This window comes from Pseudophryne corroboree, chromosome 7 (genome assembly GCF_028390025.1).
Source record: "Pseudophryne corroboree isolate aPseCor3 chromosome 7, aPseCor3.hap2, whole genome shotgun sequence".
NCBI lineage: Eukaryota > Metazoa > Chordata > Amphibia > Anura > Myobatrachidae > Pseudophryne > Pseudophryne corroboree.
In genome coordinates, this window is record NC_086450.1 from 362,835,182 (window position 1) to 362,855,596 (window position 20,415).

The 20,415-nt window shown below is 43.1% G+C and overlaps 1 protein-coding gene across 4 annotated transcripts in view; it reads right to left on the bottom strand.

The window, feature by feature from the left end:
• Positions 1-20,415, bottom strand: part of TECPR1 (tectonin beta-propeller repeat containing 1) — a 304,477-nt gene that overhangs the window by 196,097 nt on the left and 87,965 nt on the right. For all 4 annotated transcript variants that reach the window (XM_063934496.1, XM_063934495.1, XM_063934497.1 and 1 more), the window contains exons 5-8: positions 18,709-18,834; positions 6,473-6,647; positions 4,906-5,006; positions 1,255-1,356 (exon numbers count right to left, since the gene is read on the bottom strand). In XM_063934496.1, the coding sequence (XP_063790566.1) occupies positions 1,255-1,356; positions 4,906-5,006; positions 6,473-6,647; positions 18,709-18,834 (504 nt within the window). The remainder of the gene's footprint in view (positions 1-1,254; positions 1,357-4,905; positions 5,007-6,472; positions 6,648-18,708; positions 18,835-20,415) is intronic.

A 20,415-nucleotide genomic window follows, 5' to 3' on the forward strand; every position in this document is an offset into this window, starting at 1 on the left:
CCTATCTCCCACAGTGAGAGAAGCAGTGAGGATGTGTCACACTCAGGATTGCCTGGATGCACAAGGATGAGTATGTGCGCTACAACACATGCACAGTATGTTAATATAAGCTAGATGGAGCTGCGTACGGAATCACAGCCTCGGTAATGTCACCCTTTATCTGCTCGCCTCTCTAGCCGTGCACATTTGTATATGATGTCAAACTCTATAGGTTCTTGTGCCATGAGCAATGTACATTTGTGTCACCTCTCCAGTCTACATTGCTGAGGCGTTTAATAACAGACCCAAAATGTACAATATATGTTCAATTAGTAAAGGGAGCGGTGGGGAGATTTACAAACAAACATTTGGACTAAATGTATCCAGCCTACATAGCATTGCATAGCTACTATTCCTGAGCTCAGAGACACAATACATAGGGAACCATTAACTGGCACAGAGTCTATGGAGAAGGAAAGTGCTATGGGGGTCATTCTGAGTTGATCGCTAGCTGCATTCGTTCACTGTGCAGCGATGAGGCAAAAAAAGGCACTTCTGTGCATGCGTCGCAATGCGCACGGGCAACGTACTATTACAACGAACGATGTAGTTTCACACATGGTCTAGCGATGCTTTTCAGTCACACTGGCTGCCGCAGCGTGATTGACAGGAAGAAGGCATTTCTGGGTGTCAACTGACCGTTTTCAGGGAGTGAACGGAAAAACGCAGTCGTGCCAGAAAAAAACGCAGGCGTGGCTGGGCAAACGCAGGGCGTGTTTGTGACGTCAAATCAGGAACTGTACAGTCTGAAGTGATCGCAAGTGCTGAGTAGGTTTTCAGCTACTCTGAAGCTGCACAAAAAAACGTTGTAGCCGCTCTGCGATCCTTTCGTTCGCACTTCTGCTAAGCTAAAATACACTCCCAGTGGGAGGCGGCATAGCGTTTGCACGGCTGCTAAAAACTGCTAGTGAGCGAACAACTCGGAATGACCGCCTATGATCATTCACTGTGAGGGTCATTTGTAACTAACATACACAGTGAAATAACTGCAGCATAGGTCAGCAACACAGATGGGAAAGGAATAATAGTAACAGTAAGAGTGTGAAGATGATGAGCAGGGGAACGGAGAACTTACACTGGATCTAGGAGCTTACATAGTATCGTTCCAGAGTGAGGCAACAAAAGATATTTTGTTTTATACTAGGGTAAAACAACAACCTGTCAGGTCAATTTTAAAATAGATTTATTAACATATGTGGACATGTCTAAAATTACCTGGTCATTCAGCCCCACACTCAGCATGGACATTTCTCCCACCATTTCAATCCAACTAGTGCCGCATGGGTTGTGGGAGTTTACCCCTCTTCTAAACCACACCTGCACAGGACACAATACAGAGCTAAGTACCCTCACTGTCTACCACAAGATGACTGACTGGTGCATAATTCTACTGAAAGAAAGGTTTGACCACTATGGAGAAGCGTTGGGTTGTAAGACACGGCGTTTCTTATGCACAACATTTTCAAGGGCAATGATTTTACTAGCAAAACACGCCTACTAAAATCATTGCCCTTTTAAATTTCAGCTATAAACACAATCAGGAGAATAATGGTCTATGATATTAAGTCACTGATGGACTCTTTTTCAATTACAATACAATATGCAAATGTGGTTGACAAGGGGGGTAATTCAGACCTGATCGCTCGCTAGCGTTTTTTGCAGCACTGCGATGAGGTCAGAACTGCGCATGCGTATGCACCGCAATGCAAAGCAGATCGTCGCTCACCGATGGGTTTGTGCGAAGCATCCATTCGCACGGCCAATCGCAAGGAGATTGACAGGAAGAAGGCGTTTGTGGGTGGTAAATGACCGTTTTCTGTGAGTGGTTGGAAAAACGCAGGCGTGTCCATACGTTTGCAGGGAGGGTTCCTGACATCAATTCCAGTCCCGGACAGGCTGAAGTGTTCGCAGCGGATGAGTAAGTCCTGGGCTACTCAGAGGGGGTCATTCCGACCCGTTCGCATGCAGCGGTTTATCGCTGCGGTGCGAACGGGTGCGGAATGTGCATGCACAGCGGGCGCAGTGCGCGACGTTGCCCGGCAACAGGGGTCGCCTGGTTACGTTGCGGCTTACAAAGGAAGCAGTCGCAGAGCCAACCGCTAAGAAGATTGACAGGAAGGAGGCGTGGCTGGGCGGATCCGGAGCGTTTGGAGCCGTTTTCGGGGAGTGGTGAGTATATCGCAGGCGTGTCCAGCAGAACGGAGGGTGGAGAAGTGACGTCAAAGCCGAGCCCATCATCGCTGGATCCATCGCACAGGGTAAGTAGCTGCAGGGCTGGTCTTGTTTTGTGTGAATTTTTTTTTAGCATAGCAGGGCTGCACAAGCGAGCGCAGCCCTGCTAAGCTAAATTACACTCTCCCATAGGCGTGGGTTAGTTCATCGCAGCAGCAGCAAAAAGTTACTGGCTGCGATCAACTCGTAATGACCCCCAGAGACTGCACAAGATCTGTTTGTACAGCTCTGCTACACATGCGTTTGCACACTTGCAAAGCGAAAATACACTCCACTATGGGCGGCAACTATCTGTTCGCAGCAGTGCAAAAAAACCCTAGCGAGCGATCAGGTTTGAATTAGGCTCAATGTATGCTCTGTTAAATTGTATGCCTAATAAAAAAAACATTATTTAAAAATAAACATGATCAGAAACGTCAAGTTTACAAGCCAACGCTTCGTAAATAAACCGTAAGTGTCTAATGTCTTTTTCTTGCTTCTATGACCAAGTGCCTAGGGTACATATAGCATTAATCACAGTAATTACAAGCTTGGATCATAGAACATATCACTCATAAAGACTTGAGAATTTAGTTAAGATTTTAGGGCCTAATTCAGACCTGATCGCAGCAGCAAAATTGTTATCTAACGGGCAAAACCATGTGCAGTGCAGGTGGGGCAGATATAACATGTGCAGAGAGAGTTAGATTTGGGTGGGGTGTGTTCAAACTGAAATCTAAATTGCAGTGTACAAATAAAGCAGCCAGTATTTACCCTGCACAGAAACAATATAACCCACCCAAATCTAACTCTCTCTGCAAATGTTATATCTGCCCCACCTGCAGTGCACATGGTTTTGCCCATTAGAGAACAATTTTGCTGCTGCGATCAGGTCTGAATTAGGCCCACAGTCTCTGTGGAACAAACCAGATCATTCTGCATTCTTCCCTATTCTTTCCCTATATGGACTGATGACACTGAAGTGTACAAAACAAGGGTAAAGATTCTCAACCACAGTAAACAGATCCATATCCAATTTCACACACTCATATGTGGCTAAATAGATAACAAAACGTAATTGGGCTGAGCACCTTGGTGAATATATGCTGCACTTCAAAACTCTAATCTAAAGGTGCATACACACTGGGAGTTTTTGCCCAGCGTGTATGCACAGCGATTATCGTGAACATCGCTGGCAGGAAAATAGCTCAGTACATACACACTGAGCGATTTTTCCTGTGCTCAGCGACGTTCACGGGGGTTGAACCACTTTCCACATTAGAAGACTGTGTAAAGTGCTTCACTCGGCTGTACAAACAGCCCGACGGACAGCGGTGGCCAGCGACGATGCGGGAGAGCGCATCAGTGCTCACCGCTCATCACCCGGCCATATACACTGGCCCAGTTTGAGCTCAAAATGCCAAGAGTGAGCTACTTTAACCTCAAAATGGCCCAGTGTGTATAGGCCTTTAGTTGCAGTGTAAAAATAATACTGTCCAGCATTTCTGGGCTACCTGCCAAAGCAGCCAGTGCTTACACTGCATGCAACACGGTTTGTCCAGGTGCAAGATTACTTGATTCCTTACTGCTGTGCTCTCGACTCATTTACAGCTAAGCCCTACTAGGTGAAACCACCCATCTGTGCGATGTACACGCAACCACCAAGCAACATGGTAATCAGTGAGTTACAAGAGTGATCTACAAGAATGAGGCTTGTATCTGATTTACAGATGTGTCCCCACATATTTAGCCTCAAAACGCAATGCAGCATGCGATGCCTGGTGAGTGAGCCGTCAGGTCCTGTGCAACTCTGCCAGCGTCGGGTGTCTTTTTTCCCCTGAATGTGCGTCTTAGTCGCACCACAATGTGACTAGGACGCACCAGGAGACTGTACTGATTAATTTGATATGCACTTGTATATTGTGTGTGACTGAGGGGTAAATGTATGAAGCAGTGATAAGAGTGGAGAAATTAGTCAGTGGAGAAGTTGGGCAACTTCTCCACTGGCTCACTTCTCCATTCTTATCACTGCTTCATACATTTACCCCTGAGTTTCTATATGGAGCAGAACAGAACTTGTATTAGAACAAAGCTGTGGCTGCTACTATGTAGTACTTCATATACAGATTCAGGGACTCAGTCACACACAGATATACAAGTGTTGCATGTCATATTAATCAGCACAGTCTCCTGATATGTCCTTGCTGCATCGCGCTGAGACTGAGATGCATTTTTGGCAACAACATAAAACGCCCAACATTAGCAGAGTCTCCCAGGACCTGGCACGCCGAGAGGGGCTATTTGGTGTGACTGCACCAATGATGTATGAGGACACATCTGTAGTAACTCTATACACATTCCTCGTCTGTACCCATTCACAATAAAATCATGATTGTGGTGCTGGGTAGACATTTCCCTACATGCAGCTTCCTCTCAGGGACACCCGTGAAGAACATCACCGCAAGCTTCTTTTAAGCAACTTTTGAAAATAACTGAGAAAATAGCATGTACCAATACAATAATAAAGAGGAACACTATGACAGAATGTTATTTCTATTCATGCTTTTTAAGTAAACGTCTATTCAGGTTTTGAGGTCCTTTAAGATCTGGCTAGCGCTGGCCTGAGATGATGCACATTACTTCTCTGAGCCTTACTTTGTGTTCCTTAGTCACAGCCCAAACCACGTTGACACCAGCAGCCACGTGCATGATTCTATCCCCGGGTGTTGGAGCTTCCACAGTGGTCCAGGAACTGCCTGTTAGGAGAAACACAACATATATGAGCGGCCTCACTACTTTACTATATGGGGATGAACACGCTACAATTAATTTCGCAAAGAAGAAAGATCCTGTCACATCAGAACAAGCCCATATTTCCAATGTTCCTGCCAGCCAGCCTTACATTAGCAATGCTTACACTTACTGTATTAGCATGAAAAACAAATTATTTCTACTGAAGGAACCACTGGACCCAACTGAAAGGTAATATATTGATTTGTGTACATGACTGCACTTAAAATCATATAAGGTGCTGATGTATCAAGTTGTGTTGCCTCATCAGACAGCTGCTGTGCACCACCATCCTAGATTTAACTAGAATAACTCATTGTACCTCATCCCATATGATGACTTTTCCTACATCTTCATCTGTTCAGGTTCTATGCTTCTATTTTCCATTTTCTTCCATGCCTATCTCATCAACCACATATCGGATACCTTGACAAACAGCTTGACCTAAAAGGCTGTTTAGACTTAGCTTAAATGGCCGAAATCTGCCTGTAGGTTCCCATTATGGGGGTCATTCCGAGTTGATCGCTCGCTGCCGTTTTTCGCAGAGAACAGGTTACTACTGCGCATGCTTATGCACCACAATGCGCAGGCGTGTCGTACGGGTACAAAGCGAATCGTTGCTGGGCAATTGGTTTTACGAAGAATCCATTCGCAGGGAGATTGACAGGAAGAAGGCGTTTATGGGTGTCAACTGACCGTTTTCTGGGTGTGTTTGGAAAAACGCAGGCGTGTCCAGGCGTTTGCAGGGCCGGTGTCTGATGTCAATTCCTGGACCAAAAAGACTGAAGTGATCGCAAGGGCTGAGTAAGTCCAGAGCTACTCAGAAACTGCAGAAAACTTTTTTGTCCCGCTCGGCTGCACACGCGTTTGCACACTTGCAAAGCGAAAATACACTCCCCCGTGGGCGGCTACTATGCGTCTGCACGGCTGCTAAAAGTAGCTAGCGAGCGATCAACTTGGAACGATCCCCTTTGTACGTACCCTATTATTCTACTATATTGATCTGTGAGAAAACACAACTGACCATATGATACAGCAAGATGAATGACTCAGCTAGGAAATTCCTAGAATCTACTGGTTGTCACCCTAAGCCAGAGGAAGACCGACCACTATACTCCCAACAATGTAACTCTGTATCCCACATAACTTTCCATTGCAATTTTAATACTCTTGTTTTGTGTAACTGTAATATCTTACAGTTTGCAGCGCACTGTCTTGATCCCAAACTGTTTGCATAGCAGCAAACCATGTTTGGCTGGCTGGGAGAAGGCAAAGATGAAGTGGGGGCATGACCACAGGCTTAGTTAATTGGGATCGATGACTTCACACACATGACAACGAAACTGAGAGTCAACTACCAGCCATCCTGATAAAAATCAGGTTTACAAATAAGGACCTAAGAAAAGGTAGAGTACTGTATTGTGATATTTACCTTTAGGGTTATTCCTGCTGATACCTTCCCGTACTATGGCCTGGCCTTCCCAGAGTGCAGCCCACAAGAGGTCGTAGGGGCCACAGCTGATCTGTATGACCTCGCTGGGAGTTTCTATTTCTGACCAGGACGATCCCTCAGGATTTTCATGACAAACATTCTCTCTGTACCAAACCTACAGGTAAAAGAAGTATAACTGGCCAGAACAATATACGCAAAAATAAGATTTTAAACCTACCGGTAAATCTTTTTCTCGTAGTCCGTAGAGGATGCTGGGGACTCTGTAAGGACCATGGGGATAGACGGGCTCCGCAGGAGACATGGGCACTTTAAGAAAGACTTTAGGTATGGGTGTGCACTGGCTCCTCCCTCTATGCCCCTCCTCCAGACCTCAGTTAAAGAAACTGTGCCCAGAGGAGACGAACAGTACGAGGAAAGGATTTTTTGTAATCCAAGGGCAAGATTCATACCAGCCACACCAATCACACCGTATAACTTGTGATATACTAACCAGTTAACAGTATGAAAACAACATAGCATCAGTCCAAGACCGATGAAAACTATAACATACCCTTATGTAAGCAAAACTATATACAAGTCTTGCAGAAGTAGTCCGCACTTGGGACGGGCGCCCAGCATCCTCTACGGACTACGAGAAAAAGATTTACCGGTAGGTTTAAAATCTTATTTTCTCTTACGTCCTAGAGGATGCTGGGGACTCCGTAAGGACCATGGGGATTATACCAAAGCTCCCAAACGGGCGGGAGAGTGCGGATGACTCTGCAGCACCGATTGAGCAAACAGGAGGTCCTCCTCAGCCAGGGTATTAAACTTATAGAACTTTGCAAAGGTGTTTGAACCCGACCAAGTAGCAGCTCGGCATAGTTGTAGTGCCGAGATCCCTCGGGCAGCCGCCCAAGAAGAGCCCACCTTCCTAGTGGAATGGGCCTTGACCGATTTTGGTAACGGCAATCCAGCCGTAGAATGCGCCTGCTGAATCGTGTTACAGATCCAGCGAGCAATAGTCTGCTTAGAAGCAGGGGCGCCAACCTTGTTGGCTGCATATAGGACAAACAGTGCTTCTGTTTTTCTGACTCTAGCCGTTCTGGCCACGTAAATTTTCAAAGCCCTGACTACATCAAGGGACTCGGAATCCTCCAAGTCTCGCGTAGCCACAGGCACCACAATAGGTTGGTTCATATGAAAAGATGACACCACCTTAGGCAAGAATTGAGGACGGGTCCGCAATTCCGCTCTATCCATATAGAAAACCAGATAGGGGCTTTTATGAGACAAAGCCGCCAATTCCGACACTCGCCTAGCCGAAGCCAAGGCTAATAACATGACCACCTTCCAAGTTAGATATTTTAACTCCACCGTTTGAAATGGTTCAAAACAGTGCGACTTAAGGAAACTCAACACCACGTTAAGGTCCCAAGGCGCCACCGGAGGTATAAAAGGAGGCTGAATATGCAGCACTCCCTTCACAAAAGTCTGTACTTCTGGGAGAGAAGCCAATTCTTTTTGGAAAAAAAATGGATAAGGCCGAAATCTGAACCTTAATGGAGCCTAATTTTAGGCCCAAATTCACTCCAGTCTGTAGGAAGTGAAGGAAACGGCCCAGATGGAATTCTTCCGTAGGAACATTCCTGGCTTCACATCAAGAAACATATTTTCGCCATATACGGTGCTAATGTTTAGCTGTCACATCCTTCCTAGCCTTTATCAGCGTAGGAATGACCTCATCCGGAATGCCTTTTTCCGCTAGGATCCTGCGTTCAACCGCCATGCCGTCAAACGCAGCCGCGGTAAGTCTTGGAACAGACAGGGCCCCTGTTGCAACAGGTCCTGTCATAGAGGAAGAGGCCACGGATCTTCTGTGAGCATTTCCAGCAGATCCGGATACCAGGTCCTTCGTGGCCAATCTGGAACAATGAGAATTGTTCTCACTCCTCTTTTTCTTATTATTCTCAACACCTTTGGTATGAGAGGAAGAGGAGGAAACACATAGACCGACTGGAACACCCACGGTGTCACTAGGGCGTCTACAGCTACCCTATTGTGGACTGCTGCCCTCAAAAAATGGGTTGTTGAATCCCACTAGTTATACCACCAAACGAAAAAACAAATTGAAGGCGCTGTCCAGAATAGAGACTATTTATTAAAATAATTTGTAATTAGACATGAAAAATAATACCCTTTTGCTACTATTCTTCAATTATTCAATAAAACATCAAGTTTATTAAAAAAAAACACTTGGCTTAAAATGTACTACTAGCACAGCTGTAGATTTATTAACAAGTGTAACTATTGTACACAGCTGTGCTAGTAGTAAATTTTAAGCCAAGTGTTTTTTTAATAAACTTGATGTTTTATTGAATAATTGAAGAATAGTAGCAAAAGGGTATATTATTTTTCATGTCTAATTACAAATTATTTTAATAAATAGTCTCTATTCTGGACAGCGCCTTCAATTTGTTTTTTCGTTTGGTGGTATAACTAGTGGGATTCAACAACCCATTTTTTGAGGGCAGCAGTCCACAATAGGGAAGATTAGTACTAATTGAGGTAAAATTGTGACAGCTGACACACACTCCAGTCTAGCGCTTATATTTGGTTTTTGGTTTAGTTTGGCTTGTTGATTAAAGCAGCTTTTCTGGACATCATGCCAGGTCTCAGGTGTACATCTGAGAGACTTGAAAGGAGGAATAATTATGTTACTAATTTAACAACTAGTAATAGAGATGATTTCTCTCTAGAGGAAAATAATGATATGCACAAATTGTTTAACAAAATGGAGTCACTCTGTCTAGCAGAGACTCGACATTGGTGGGATCAGGTTACCCTACAGAAATATCTTGATAGGGACCTGATCCCTAGAGGGTTAAGAATTTTTAAAAATTCCTCCTTTCAAAATGATACTGGATTTTTAAATACTTGGAATAGAACACTGGATGACTGTTCTAAATCTCTGATGAGGTTACTGATTAAATATCGGATGGAGAAAGTGACAGAAATTCAGGTAGAGATTGATAAAATAGCTAATGAACTAAAGAAATTTGAGAAACAAGCAGGCTATGAGGAAAGAGATCTAAAAATTAATAGGAGAATTGAGGATTTTGAAAAAAGTCTTATACTTAAGAAGGATGATAAGTAAGATAGAGACAGGACGGATTATGAGAGAGATCGAGTACGGACATATAACAAAAGACAGAGATCCATTTCTAACAAGAGGAAATTTAGAACCCCATCTAGACAAAGGAATCAGAGGTTTAATGAACCTCAGAGGGGAGCCAATTACCAACTAGGGGGACAAAGGAAACAATTTTCCCCTAGGGGAAACTTTAGGAGTACAAATAAATATAGGAAAACTTCATGGGGAGACTATGAACATACCAACAGATATGAAAAACTCAAGGATTCAGGAGCCTATGAATCAGTGAATCCCATTTCTATAGACAATAAACAACGTTGTTTTTTAGAAAGGGACAGAGAAACCAATCACCAGAGATCCCCGACTCGAGTGTCACCACCAGTATCAAGGGGGTATCACGATATAACACAATGGAACAGAAAAAGGGACAGAGAGGTAGAAAGAGGGGAACTCGAGGTGGAAGACGTAGCAAAAAATCCAAGCAAAAACTCCCGATGGAATTGAATCCAAAAGGAATATTTAATTTATCTTCTAAAATCCTTTCCTCTGAAGAAACCTCGTTATTAAATAAAGGATTGAGTTTTGCTCCAGTTATGAAACCAAATATGTTTGATTTATTTGTGGCTCTCAATAAATTTGTGAGATCACTCAGTAGAAAAAGGTACTTTGTGATAAAGGATCTTCAGAGAAAAGGGATAGAAGGTACTCCCATCATCCTCGACAAGAATGATTCGGTTCCATTGGAAATTTTAGAGTCATTGTTGTCAGAGAATGATGAAGAAAATATATGATACCAATATGTCACAAAAGAAGGTTTTTAAAAATCCGTCTAATTTCTACCCCCTTCAGCATCAAGGTCCTTTTGTTGAAAGTTTTTATTCATCAACATTAGAGGATTTCAAAACCATGTGTCAAAATCCAGGTTCATTTAAGAGTAAGGATAACCTATCCAAGAAAGAATAAGAGTAAGGATAACCTATCCAAGAAAGAAAGACAGGCATTAAAGAGATTAATGGGAGATAGGGAAATAATTATTAAGCAAGCAGATAAAGTGGGGGACACTTGTTATTCAAAACATACAAGATTATTTAGAAGAAGCCCTAAGACAATTGAATAATAGCAAGTTCTATAAGAAATTGGTCTCTAACCCAACTTTGCAATTTCAAAAAGAGATAAAAGATATGTTAGATAGAGCGTTGGAACAGGATGTCATTTCTAAAGAAGAATGGCATTTTCTGTTCAATCGATATCCGGTTACACCGATATATTACCATTTGCCAAAAGTCCACAAGTGCCTTGAGCACCCGCCGGGACGCCCGATAATTTCGGGTATAAATTCAATGACATCTAATTTGGCAGCTTACGTGGATGCTCAAATACAGGGACATGTGATATCCTTGAAATCCCACATTAAGGACACCACACACTTCCTACAAAAATTGGAAAGTGTTGAATGGAAGAGTACGTACAAACTCCTCACCTGTGACGTTGAGGCATTATATACGAATATCCCGCACTCCACTGGACTGTCTGCAGTAGATTATTATTTGAAACAAGATACAACACGTTCTGATTTATCACGGGAGTTTATTTTAACAGCAATTGAATTTATACTAACACAATTATTTTTTGTTTGACACTCAATATTACTTGCAGACACATGGGACCGCCATGGGGACCAGGTTCGCGCCGAGCTTCGCCAACCTCTATATGGGACTCTTTGAGGAGCGTCTCATTTGGGGTGGCGGGTTCGGCGCGAGCATGGTCCTCTATGGGAGGTTCATAGATGATTTATTTTTTATTTGGGATGGGGATTTTGAGTCAATCACAGGTTTTGTTGAGCACCTAAATACAAATGACTTTGGTTTAAAATTCACGAGTACTTGTAGTGAGACGGTTATTAATTTTTTGGATATAACAGTCAGTGTAGTGGATGGCGGGATACGTACCTCAACTTACACTAAGAATGTGGATTGTAAAAAATATCTTAATTATCGGAGTTGCCATCATAGGAAAGGGAAAGAAAATATACCGAAAGGGCAGTTTCTCCGTTTAAAGAGAAACTGTTTTTAAAAGGATGTTTTTGAAGAACAATCAGTTCTGATGTACAAATCCTTTGTGGAACAAGGATATCCAGAGGATCTGTTATTTAGAGCACTTGAAGATGTAGGAAAAATAGAACGATCAACATTGCTAAATGATAATGTATCAAAGAAAATTGTAAAAGGTTTGGAGACCAGCCCCCCGCTTTTCATAACTCAATACAACTCAGCTGCACAGCAGCTTAAATCTATTGTTGAAAGGAATATGCAACTGTTAAAACATGATAAATTTCTAGCCCCTATATTAAAAGAGAGAAGGAAGGTAGTGTTTAGGAAGTCCAGAAACCTAAAACAAAAACTGGCACCCAGTATGTTACGAAGAAAAAAATTAGGTGATTTAATGAACCATAATATGACATTAGATTGGCTACCACCAAAACCTAAAGGGTTCTTTAGGTGTGGACGGAATGGATGCATGACCTGCCCACATGCAGAACATAGAAGTAATATGGTCACCTCATATACAGATGGAAAATCCCATCCATTAGAAGACTTTATGAATTGCCAGTCTGCATATGTGATCTATGTTCTAACATGTGGGTGTGGAATTCAATATGTGGGTCGCACCATTCGTAGTCTAAATGTCAGGTTCTTAGAACATAGGAGGGGGATAGTTAATCAATCTAAAAATCATAGTTTACCAAGACATATAATGAATTGTGAAAAAGGGAAATTAAAAGATTTACAAGTGAAAGCTATTAAACAGATCAAAGTGACTGCTAGGGGGGGGGGGGGGGAGATAGATATCGTGAACTATGTAAAAAAGAGGCCTTCTGGATATTTAAGTTGGGGACATTGGTACCGTATGGTCTTAACGATACTATTGAACTAAATACTGTCTAGGGGGGTTTAGAATAGGATTATAGTCCGTCCTTGTCTCTTTTTTATATTTTTTTATTATTATATTATTACAGGTTGAGTATCCCATATCCAAATATTCCGAAATACGGAATATTCCGAAATACGGAATTTTCTGAGTGAGAGTGTGATAGTGAAACCTTTGTTTTTTGATGGCTCAATGTACACAAACTTTGTTTAATACACAAAGTTATTAAAAATATTGTATTAAATGACCTTTAGGCTGTGTGTATAAGGTGTATATGAAACATAAATGAATTGTGTGAATGTACACACACTTTGTTTAATACACAAAGTTATAAAAAATATTGGCTAAAATGACCTTCAGGCTGTGTGTATAAGGTGTATATGTAACATAAATGCATTCTGTGCTTAGACTTAGGTCCCACAGCCACGATATCTCATTATGGTATGCAATTATTCCAAAATACGGAAAAATCCGATATCCAAAATACCTCTGGTCCCAAGCATTTTGGATATGGGATACTCAACCTGTAATAATAGATTATTTAGCCTTAAGTAAGAATATATTTCTATTAAAAATCCTTTCTAAGGATTGAAACTAGTGATTCTGTACTGTGATTGTTATTAGGGTTTATTATTAGATCAATAAGTATTAAGATAAGGGTACAGTCTTAGAGGGATTTGGATCAATACCCATATCCTGCTTGTTATATTAGATTAGATCTCATAGTTTAATTGTCAATTACAGTGTTCTATATGAATGAGAGATATTTACCTAGAAATTATTAATTGATAAAGAATGATTATTGGATAATAATTGATAATTGTTGACGGATAATTATTGATTGATAATAAGAATCTATAAATAATTGATTATAATGTTAAATATTAAATAGTGATGTTCTGTGTGTGCTGGCTGTCACAAAAATTGGTCCCAATAAATAGGGACTCTATTAGTAAGATTTTATTAGTAAGATAATGTAAGAAAATTTATATGTCTCTTCATTTTACTATTTTATGTGCACGTTGCTGAAAACTAATTGATAGTGAAAGGGTTAAAGCACCTGTTGAGATGATGATTGCTGCATTCTGTGAGGATAAAAGCAGTGAGTCTGAAGGGGGAGATATACTTCTGATGAAACAGCCATTAACACGAGGCTGAGAAACGCGTTGTGTTACCCCTACACTTATGGATACAACCATCTAAAACGAGATTAATCTCCAAGTGCCGGTGAGATTTCGTTTTACTCCCGGAGATCGTGAGGTGATCCTGGTCAGCCGCTAAAGCCGCCCCCGTATCAGCCGAAAGAGTGCCCCGGTTCCAACTGCCTGCACCTAATTATATTGGAGGCGGACTACGAGACTTCCACTGTGAGACCTCCGGCGCAGAGGTCAGCGGTGGAACCGCCGAGCTTAAACGTGGGGACGAACGCTTGACGGGAGATGCAGCTCTAGGCGGCCAGATTTGAAAAGACACGGGTGAGCACTAATTACAGATAGCCGTAGCGGCTCCACAATTGACTGTGAATTACATCTGACAGTCTCCACAACGCAATTGTCATTTGAAAGTGTCAGTAAACGGGGACGCCCGTTAAAATCATATACAAACGAGATCAGTAAAACTGACAGCTTTTCACCTCATTTGATGGATTTTATTTCAACAGCACTGTGAATAATAATTACCTTCTACCAGCGGGAGGATATAAGCAATTATAAATACTATTGTATACGGTATTTTAATCCTCTAGATAAGTCTGGACTTATAGGTTTCAGTAGGCTGTATTGAAATGAATAGTGTTTCACTGTGGTATGGAATATGAAACAATTGTTTCAGATGGTGTAGCCAGTGTTGATTTATTAACAAGTGTAACTATTGTACACAGCTGTGCTAGTAGTAAATTTTAAGCCAAGTGTTTTTTTAATAAACTTGATGTTTTATTTAATAATTGAAGAATAGTAGCAAAAGGGTATATTATTTTTCATGTCTAATTACAAATTATTTTAATAAATAGTCTCTATTCTGGACAGCGCCTTCAATTTGTTTTTTCGTTTGGTCTACAGCTACCGCCTGAGGGTCTTTTGATCTGGCGCAATACCTCTGTAGCTTTTTGTTGCGGCGGGACGCCATCATGTCTATCCGGGGCAGTCCCCACTGACTTGCAATCTGTGCGAAGACTTCCTGATGAAGTCCTTACTCTCCTGGATGCAGGTCATGTCTGCTGAGAAAGTCTGCTTCCCAGTTGTCCACTCCCGAAATGAACACTGCTGACAGTGCGCTTACATGATTTTCCGCCCAGCGAAGAATCCTGGCGGCTTCCGCCATTGCCACTCTGCTCCTTGTGCCGCCTTGGCAGTTTACATGAGCCACTGCGGTGATGTTGTCTGACTGGATCAGAACTGGTCGGATGCGCAGTAAACTCTCCGCTTGACATAGGGCGTTGTATATGGCCCTCAGTTCCAGGATGTTGATGTGAAGACAAGTCTCTTGACTTGACCAAAGACCTTGGAAGTTTCTTCCCTGCGTGACTGCTCCCCAACCTCGGAGGCTCGCGTCCGTGGTCACCAGGATCCAGTCCTGAATGCCGAACCTGCGGCCTTCTAGAAGGTGAGCACTCTGCAGCCACCACAGGAGCGATACCCTGGCCCTGGGGGACAGGGTGATCAACCGATGCATTTGTAGATGCGACCCGGACCATTTGCCCAATAGGTCCCATTGGAAAGTCCTTGCATGGAACCTGCCGAAGGGAATGGCTTCGTATGATGCCACCATCTTTCCCAGGACTCGAGTGCAGTGATGCACTGACACCTGTTTTGGCTTCAATAAGTTCCTGACTAGAGTCATGAGTTCCTGAGCTTTTTCTATCGGAAGATAAACCTTTTTCTAGGCTGTATCCAAAATCATGCCCAAGAAAGTCAGACGAGTCGTAGGAACCAACTGCGACTTCGGCATATTGAGAATCCAGCCGTGTTGCTGTAACACCTTCAGTGAAAGTGACACGCTGTTCAGTAACTGCTCTCTTGATCTCGCTTTTATGAGGAGATCGTCCAAGTACGGGATAATTGTGACACCTTGCTTGCGCAGGAGCACCATCATTTCCGCCATTACCTTGGTGAAAATCATCGGGACCGTGGAAAGCCCAAATGGCAACGTCTGAAATTGGTAATGACAATCCTGTACCGCAAATCTCAGGTACGCCTGATGAGGTGGATAAATGAGAACATGAAGGTATGTATCCTTTATGGCCAGAGATACCATATAATCCCCCCCTTCCAGGCTGGCGATGACTGCTCTGAGCGATTCCATCTTGAACTTGAACCTCTTCAAGTATAAGTTCAGGGATTTTAAATTTAAAATGGGTCTGACCGAACCGTCCGGTTTCGGGACCACAAATAGGGTTGAGTAATATCCCCTCCCTTGTTGAAACAGGGGAACCTTGACCACCACCTGTTGAAGATACAATTTGTGAATTGCATTTTACACTATCTCCCTTTCCGGGGGAGAAGCTGGTAGGGCCGATTTGAAAAACCGGCGAGGAGGCACCTCTTCGAATTCCAGCTTGTAACCCTGGGAAACAATTTCTATTGCCCAGGGATCCACCTGTGAGTGAACCCAGATGTGGCTGAAAATTCAAAGACGTGCCCCCACTGGGGCGGACTCCTGTAGCGGAGCCCCAGCGTCATGCGGTGGATTTTGTAGAGGCCGGGGAGGACTTCTGTTCCTGGGAACTAGCTGTGTTGTGCAGCTTTTTTCCTCTGCCCTTACCTCTGGCAAGAAAGGACGCACCTCGTACTTTCTTGTTTCTTTGTGATCGAAAGGACTGCATTTGATAATGTGGTGCTTTCTTAGGCTGTGAGGGAATATAAGGTAGAAAATTTGATTTACCCGCTGCAGCTGTGGAGACCAGGTCCGAGAGACCTTCCCCAAACAATTCCTCACCCTTATAAGGTAAAACCTCCATATGCCTCTTTGAGTCGGCATCACCTGTCCATTGCCGGGTCCATAGGACTCGTCTAGCAGAAATGGACATCGCGTTGATTCTAGAACCCAGTAGACTAATGTCTCTTTGAGCATCTCTCATATATAAGACCGCATCTTTTATATGCCCTAGGGTCAATAAAATGGTATCCTTATCTAGGGTCTCAATGTCCGCTGATAAGGTATCTGTCCATGCTGCTACCGCGCTACAAACCCAGGCCGACGCAATCGCCGGTCTGAGTAAGGTACCAGAATGTGTGTAAATGGACTTCAGGATAACCTCCTGCTTGCGGTCAGCAGGGTCCCTGAGGGTAGCCGTATCTTGGGATGGCAGCGCTACCTTTTTGGATAAGCGTGTTAATGCCTTGTCCACCCTAGGGGAGGATTCCCACTGTATCCTGTCCGTTGGCGGGAAAGGATACGCCATAAGAATCCTTTTGGGAATCTGCAGTTTTTTGTCTGGAGATTCCCAAGCTTTTTCACATAATTCGTTCAACTCATGTGAGGGGGGAAAGGTTACCTCAGGTTTCTTTCCTTTATACATGTGTACCCTCGTGTCAGGGACAGGGGGTTCCTCTGTGATATGCAAAACATCTTTTATTGCAATGATCATATATCGAATACATTTAGCCACTTTTGGCTGTAATTTTGCATCATCGTAGTCGACACTGGAGTCAGAATCCGTGTCGGTATCTGTGTCTACAATTTGGGATAGTGGGCGCTTTTGAGACCCCGAAGGTCCCTGCGACATAGGGACAGACATGGATTGACTCCCTGGCTGTTCCCTAGTTTCAGCTTTGTCTAATCTTTTGTGCAATAAATTTACATTAGCACTTAAAACCTTCCACATATCCATCCAGTCAGGTGTCGGCGTTGTCGACGGAAACACCACACTCATTCTCTCCTCCTCCTCCCCCTGAAAGCCTTCTACCTCAGACATGTCGACGCACGCGTACCGACACACCACACACTCAGGGAATCCTCTTATCTGAAGACAGTTCCCCCACAAGGCCCTTTGGAGAGACAGAGAGAGAGTATGCCAGCACACACCCAGCGCTATATGACCCAGGAAAAAACACTATATAATTATATGTTTACCCAGTAGCGCTGTTTGTACATATATAAATGTGCCAAATTATGTGCCCCCCCTTCTTCAAAACCCTCTTTCACTGTGGTTAAGCAGGGGAGAGTCCGGGGAGCTTCCTCTCAGCGCTGTGCTGTGGAGAAAATGGCGCTGGTGAGTGCTGAGGGAGAAGCCCCGCCCCCTCGGCGGCGGGCTTCTGTCCCGCTCAAATATACTGAAAACTGGCGGGGGCTCATTATATATACAGTGCCCAACTGTATATATATATCTATTTTTGCCAGAAAGAGGTTTATATGCTGCCCAGGGCGCCCCCCCTGCGCCCTGCACCCTTACAGTGACTGCCGTGTGTGAGGTGTATGGGAGCAATGGCGCACAGCTTCATAGCTGTGCGTTACCTCAGTGAAGATCATGACGTCTTCTGCCGCCTTTGAAGTCTTCTTTTCTTCTCATACTCACCCGGCTTCTATCTTCCGGCTCTGTGAGGAGGACGGCGGCGCGGCTCTGGGACGGACGGCGAGGGTGAGACCTGCGTACCGATCCCTCTGGAGCTAATGATGTCCAGTAGCCTAAGAAGCAGAGCCTTGAAACTCACAGAAGTAGGTCTGCTTCTCTCTCCTCAGTCCCTCGATGCAGGGAGTCTGTTGCCAGCAGGCTCCCTGAAAATAAAAAACCTAACAAAATACTTTCTGACATGAAACTCAGGAGAGCTCCCTGTAATGCACCCAGTCTCCTCTGGGCACAGTAGTAAACTGAGGTCTGGAGGAGGGGCATAGAGGGAGGAGCCAGTGCACACCCATACCTAAAGTCTTTCTTAAAGTGCCCATGTCTCCTGCGGAGCCCGTCTATCCCCATGGTCCTTACGGAGTCCCCAGCATCCTCTAGGACGTAAGAGAAATATATCTCCATCATTAATGGTAATTGTTTTACACAATATTCAGGAACCGATTCACTAGAACAACAGAGTTACTGGGTATATGTTGTTTATACTGTATACCAGAATGTGTCAGTCAGTAAAGTGGCTGCATGAGGGTCAGCTTCCTGACTTAGTTCACCATCCATAAAAAAATGTGTAATGTGTGATTTTACAGTAGCTCCTACCTTCCCTTGCAAAGAAACCGTCCAGACTGACAGGCGTCCTATGGGTTCATCTGTGATTTCCCATCCTCCCACTGAGATGTCATTAAACGGGTCCGGTAACTGATTCTTGTTAATATGGGACAGGATCTAAGACACATGAAATCATCAGTCAAACACTGCATAGTACCAGCCATTGGACATTTGTTAAACATACAAAAGTATAAAACATAAGGAGGGGGTGTAAGTACAAGAACAGATAGGGCACACTGTATGGCTCACAATCAGCACCCCTTGTGTGATTTCTGTTGTACACTGTTAATACTTCTGGACACAACCATCTGTACTGGAAGGAAGAATAATTTCATTTAAACAATATTTTTAGCTATGTTAAGATTTCCGCACAGTAAATCTTGGTGACTGGCCCTCAGAATATGCTGTAATACTCCTATATATAAAGATATGCTTTTAATTCAGATAGACATACTCCTTAGCTGCACAGAAATTTGCTGCTGTGAAAGAAAGGCTTCAATTAATTAAATCTACAACACAATTCATTACTCCAACTTCCCTATAACTATGTTTTGCAAACAGTGTAGCTTTGTGCTCACAGACAGTTCTGTATTTATCTATATAAAGGTAACAGTGAATTAGTCAATCCTGTGAAAACAAAACAAAAAGACACATTGTACTAAAAACCAACACTGATGATTTCCGGGCATTGTAAATAATGGACGGAGAGTCAGTCTTTGATTATTACACACAGCGCCCTTTTGTAGGTATTTTTGTGTGTATCATTCAATCAACCACAGAGTGATAATCACTTGTGCGACCCAAATTGTTTATAACCTGCTGACTGCAGTCAGAGCGTGCAGAGTCTGATTAACAATGCGGGGGTGGGACTTCAGACCCAGGCCTCCACATAATAATAGGCCCATCTTCATAACAGCATGATGATGTCTAGCCACCAAAAGTATAAAATGTCTATTACCTTCACAAAATAATGCAACTATTTTACTTTTGCATATTTAGGGAGACGTTGGGGCTGATAGTGTAGGGGTGGACACGCCCACATGACACTGGCCACACCCACCCAGCAAAGGCCATACCTTCTGAAAATTTTAAAACCTTAAAAATGCCTTAATTGAAATATTATTGATCCTAATGGGAGAAGGTAATGATTTGTCTTCAATACCTGGTGGTGTAATTATTAACAAAAAAGTGGTGGCACACTAACTGTACCTCGAGCAATTACATATGTAATATTACTATACTGTAAAGTAGATAAGGAAAGTCACAGTGTGATACTGTATACCTGGATTTATGTTTTGTATTTAATATTTTTTATTATACTTTTTTTCATACATAACTTTCCTGTGTCTCCCTGACCTAATAAAAGCCAGGAACACAAAACTGATAGTATTGGTGATATTCCTAATAATATGTATTGTAATCACCGCTAGGGGTATATGTACTAAGCGGCTTTTCTTGCGTGCAGTTCTCATTCTGGAAAAGCAATCCTGGTGTAATATTATTGCCTTTCAAATCCCATGGCCAGAACAGCTGACAAACAGAAACTTTGAAAAGCTGCCGCTTAGTAAATAATCCCCCTAGTGTCTCTTTATCACATTACATAGAGCAGTGTTTGAGCGGCTGCTGCCTAAATCTGAACAGGTTACTCTGCCGCTAACCCTGACTTCTGTTATATTTAGAGATTAATCCCTATAAAGT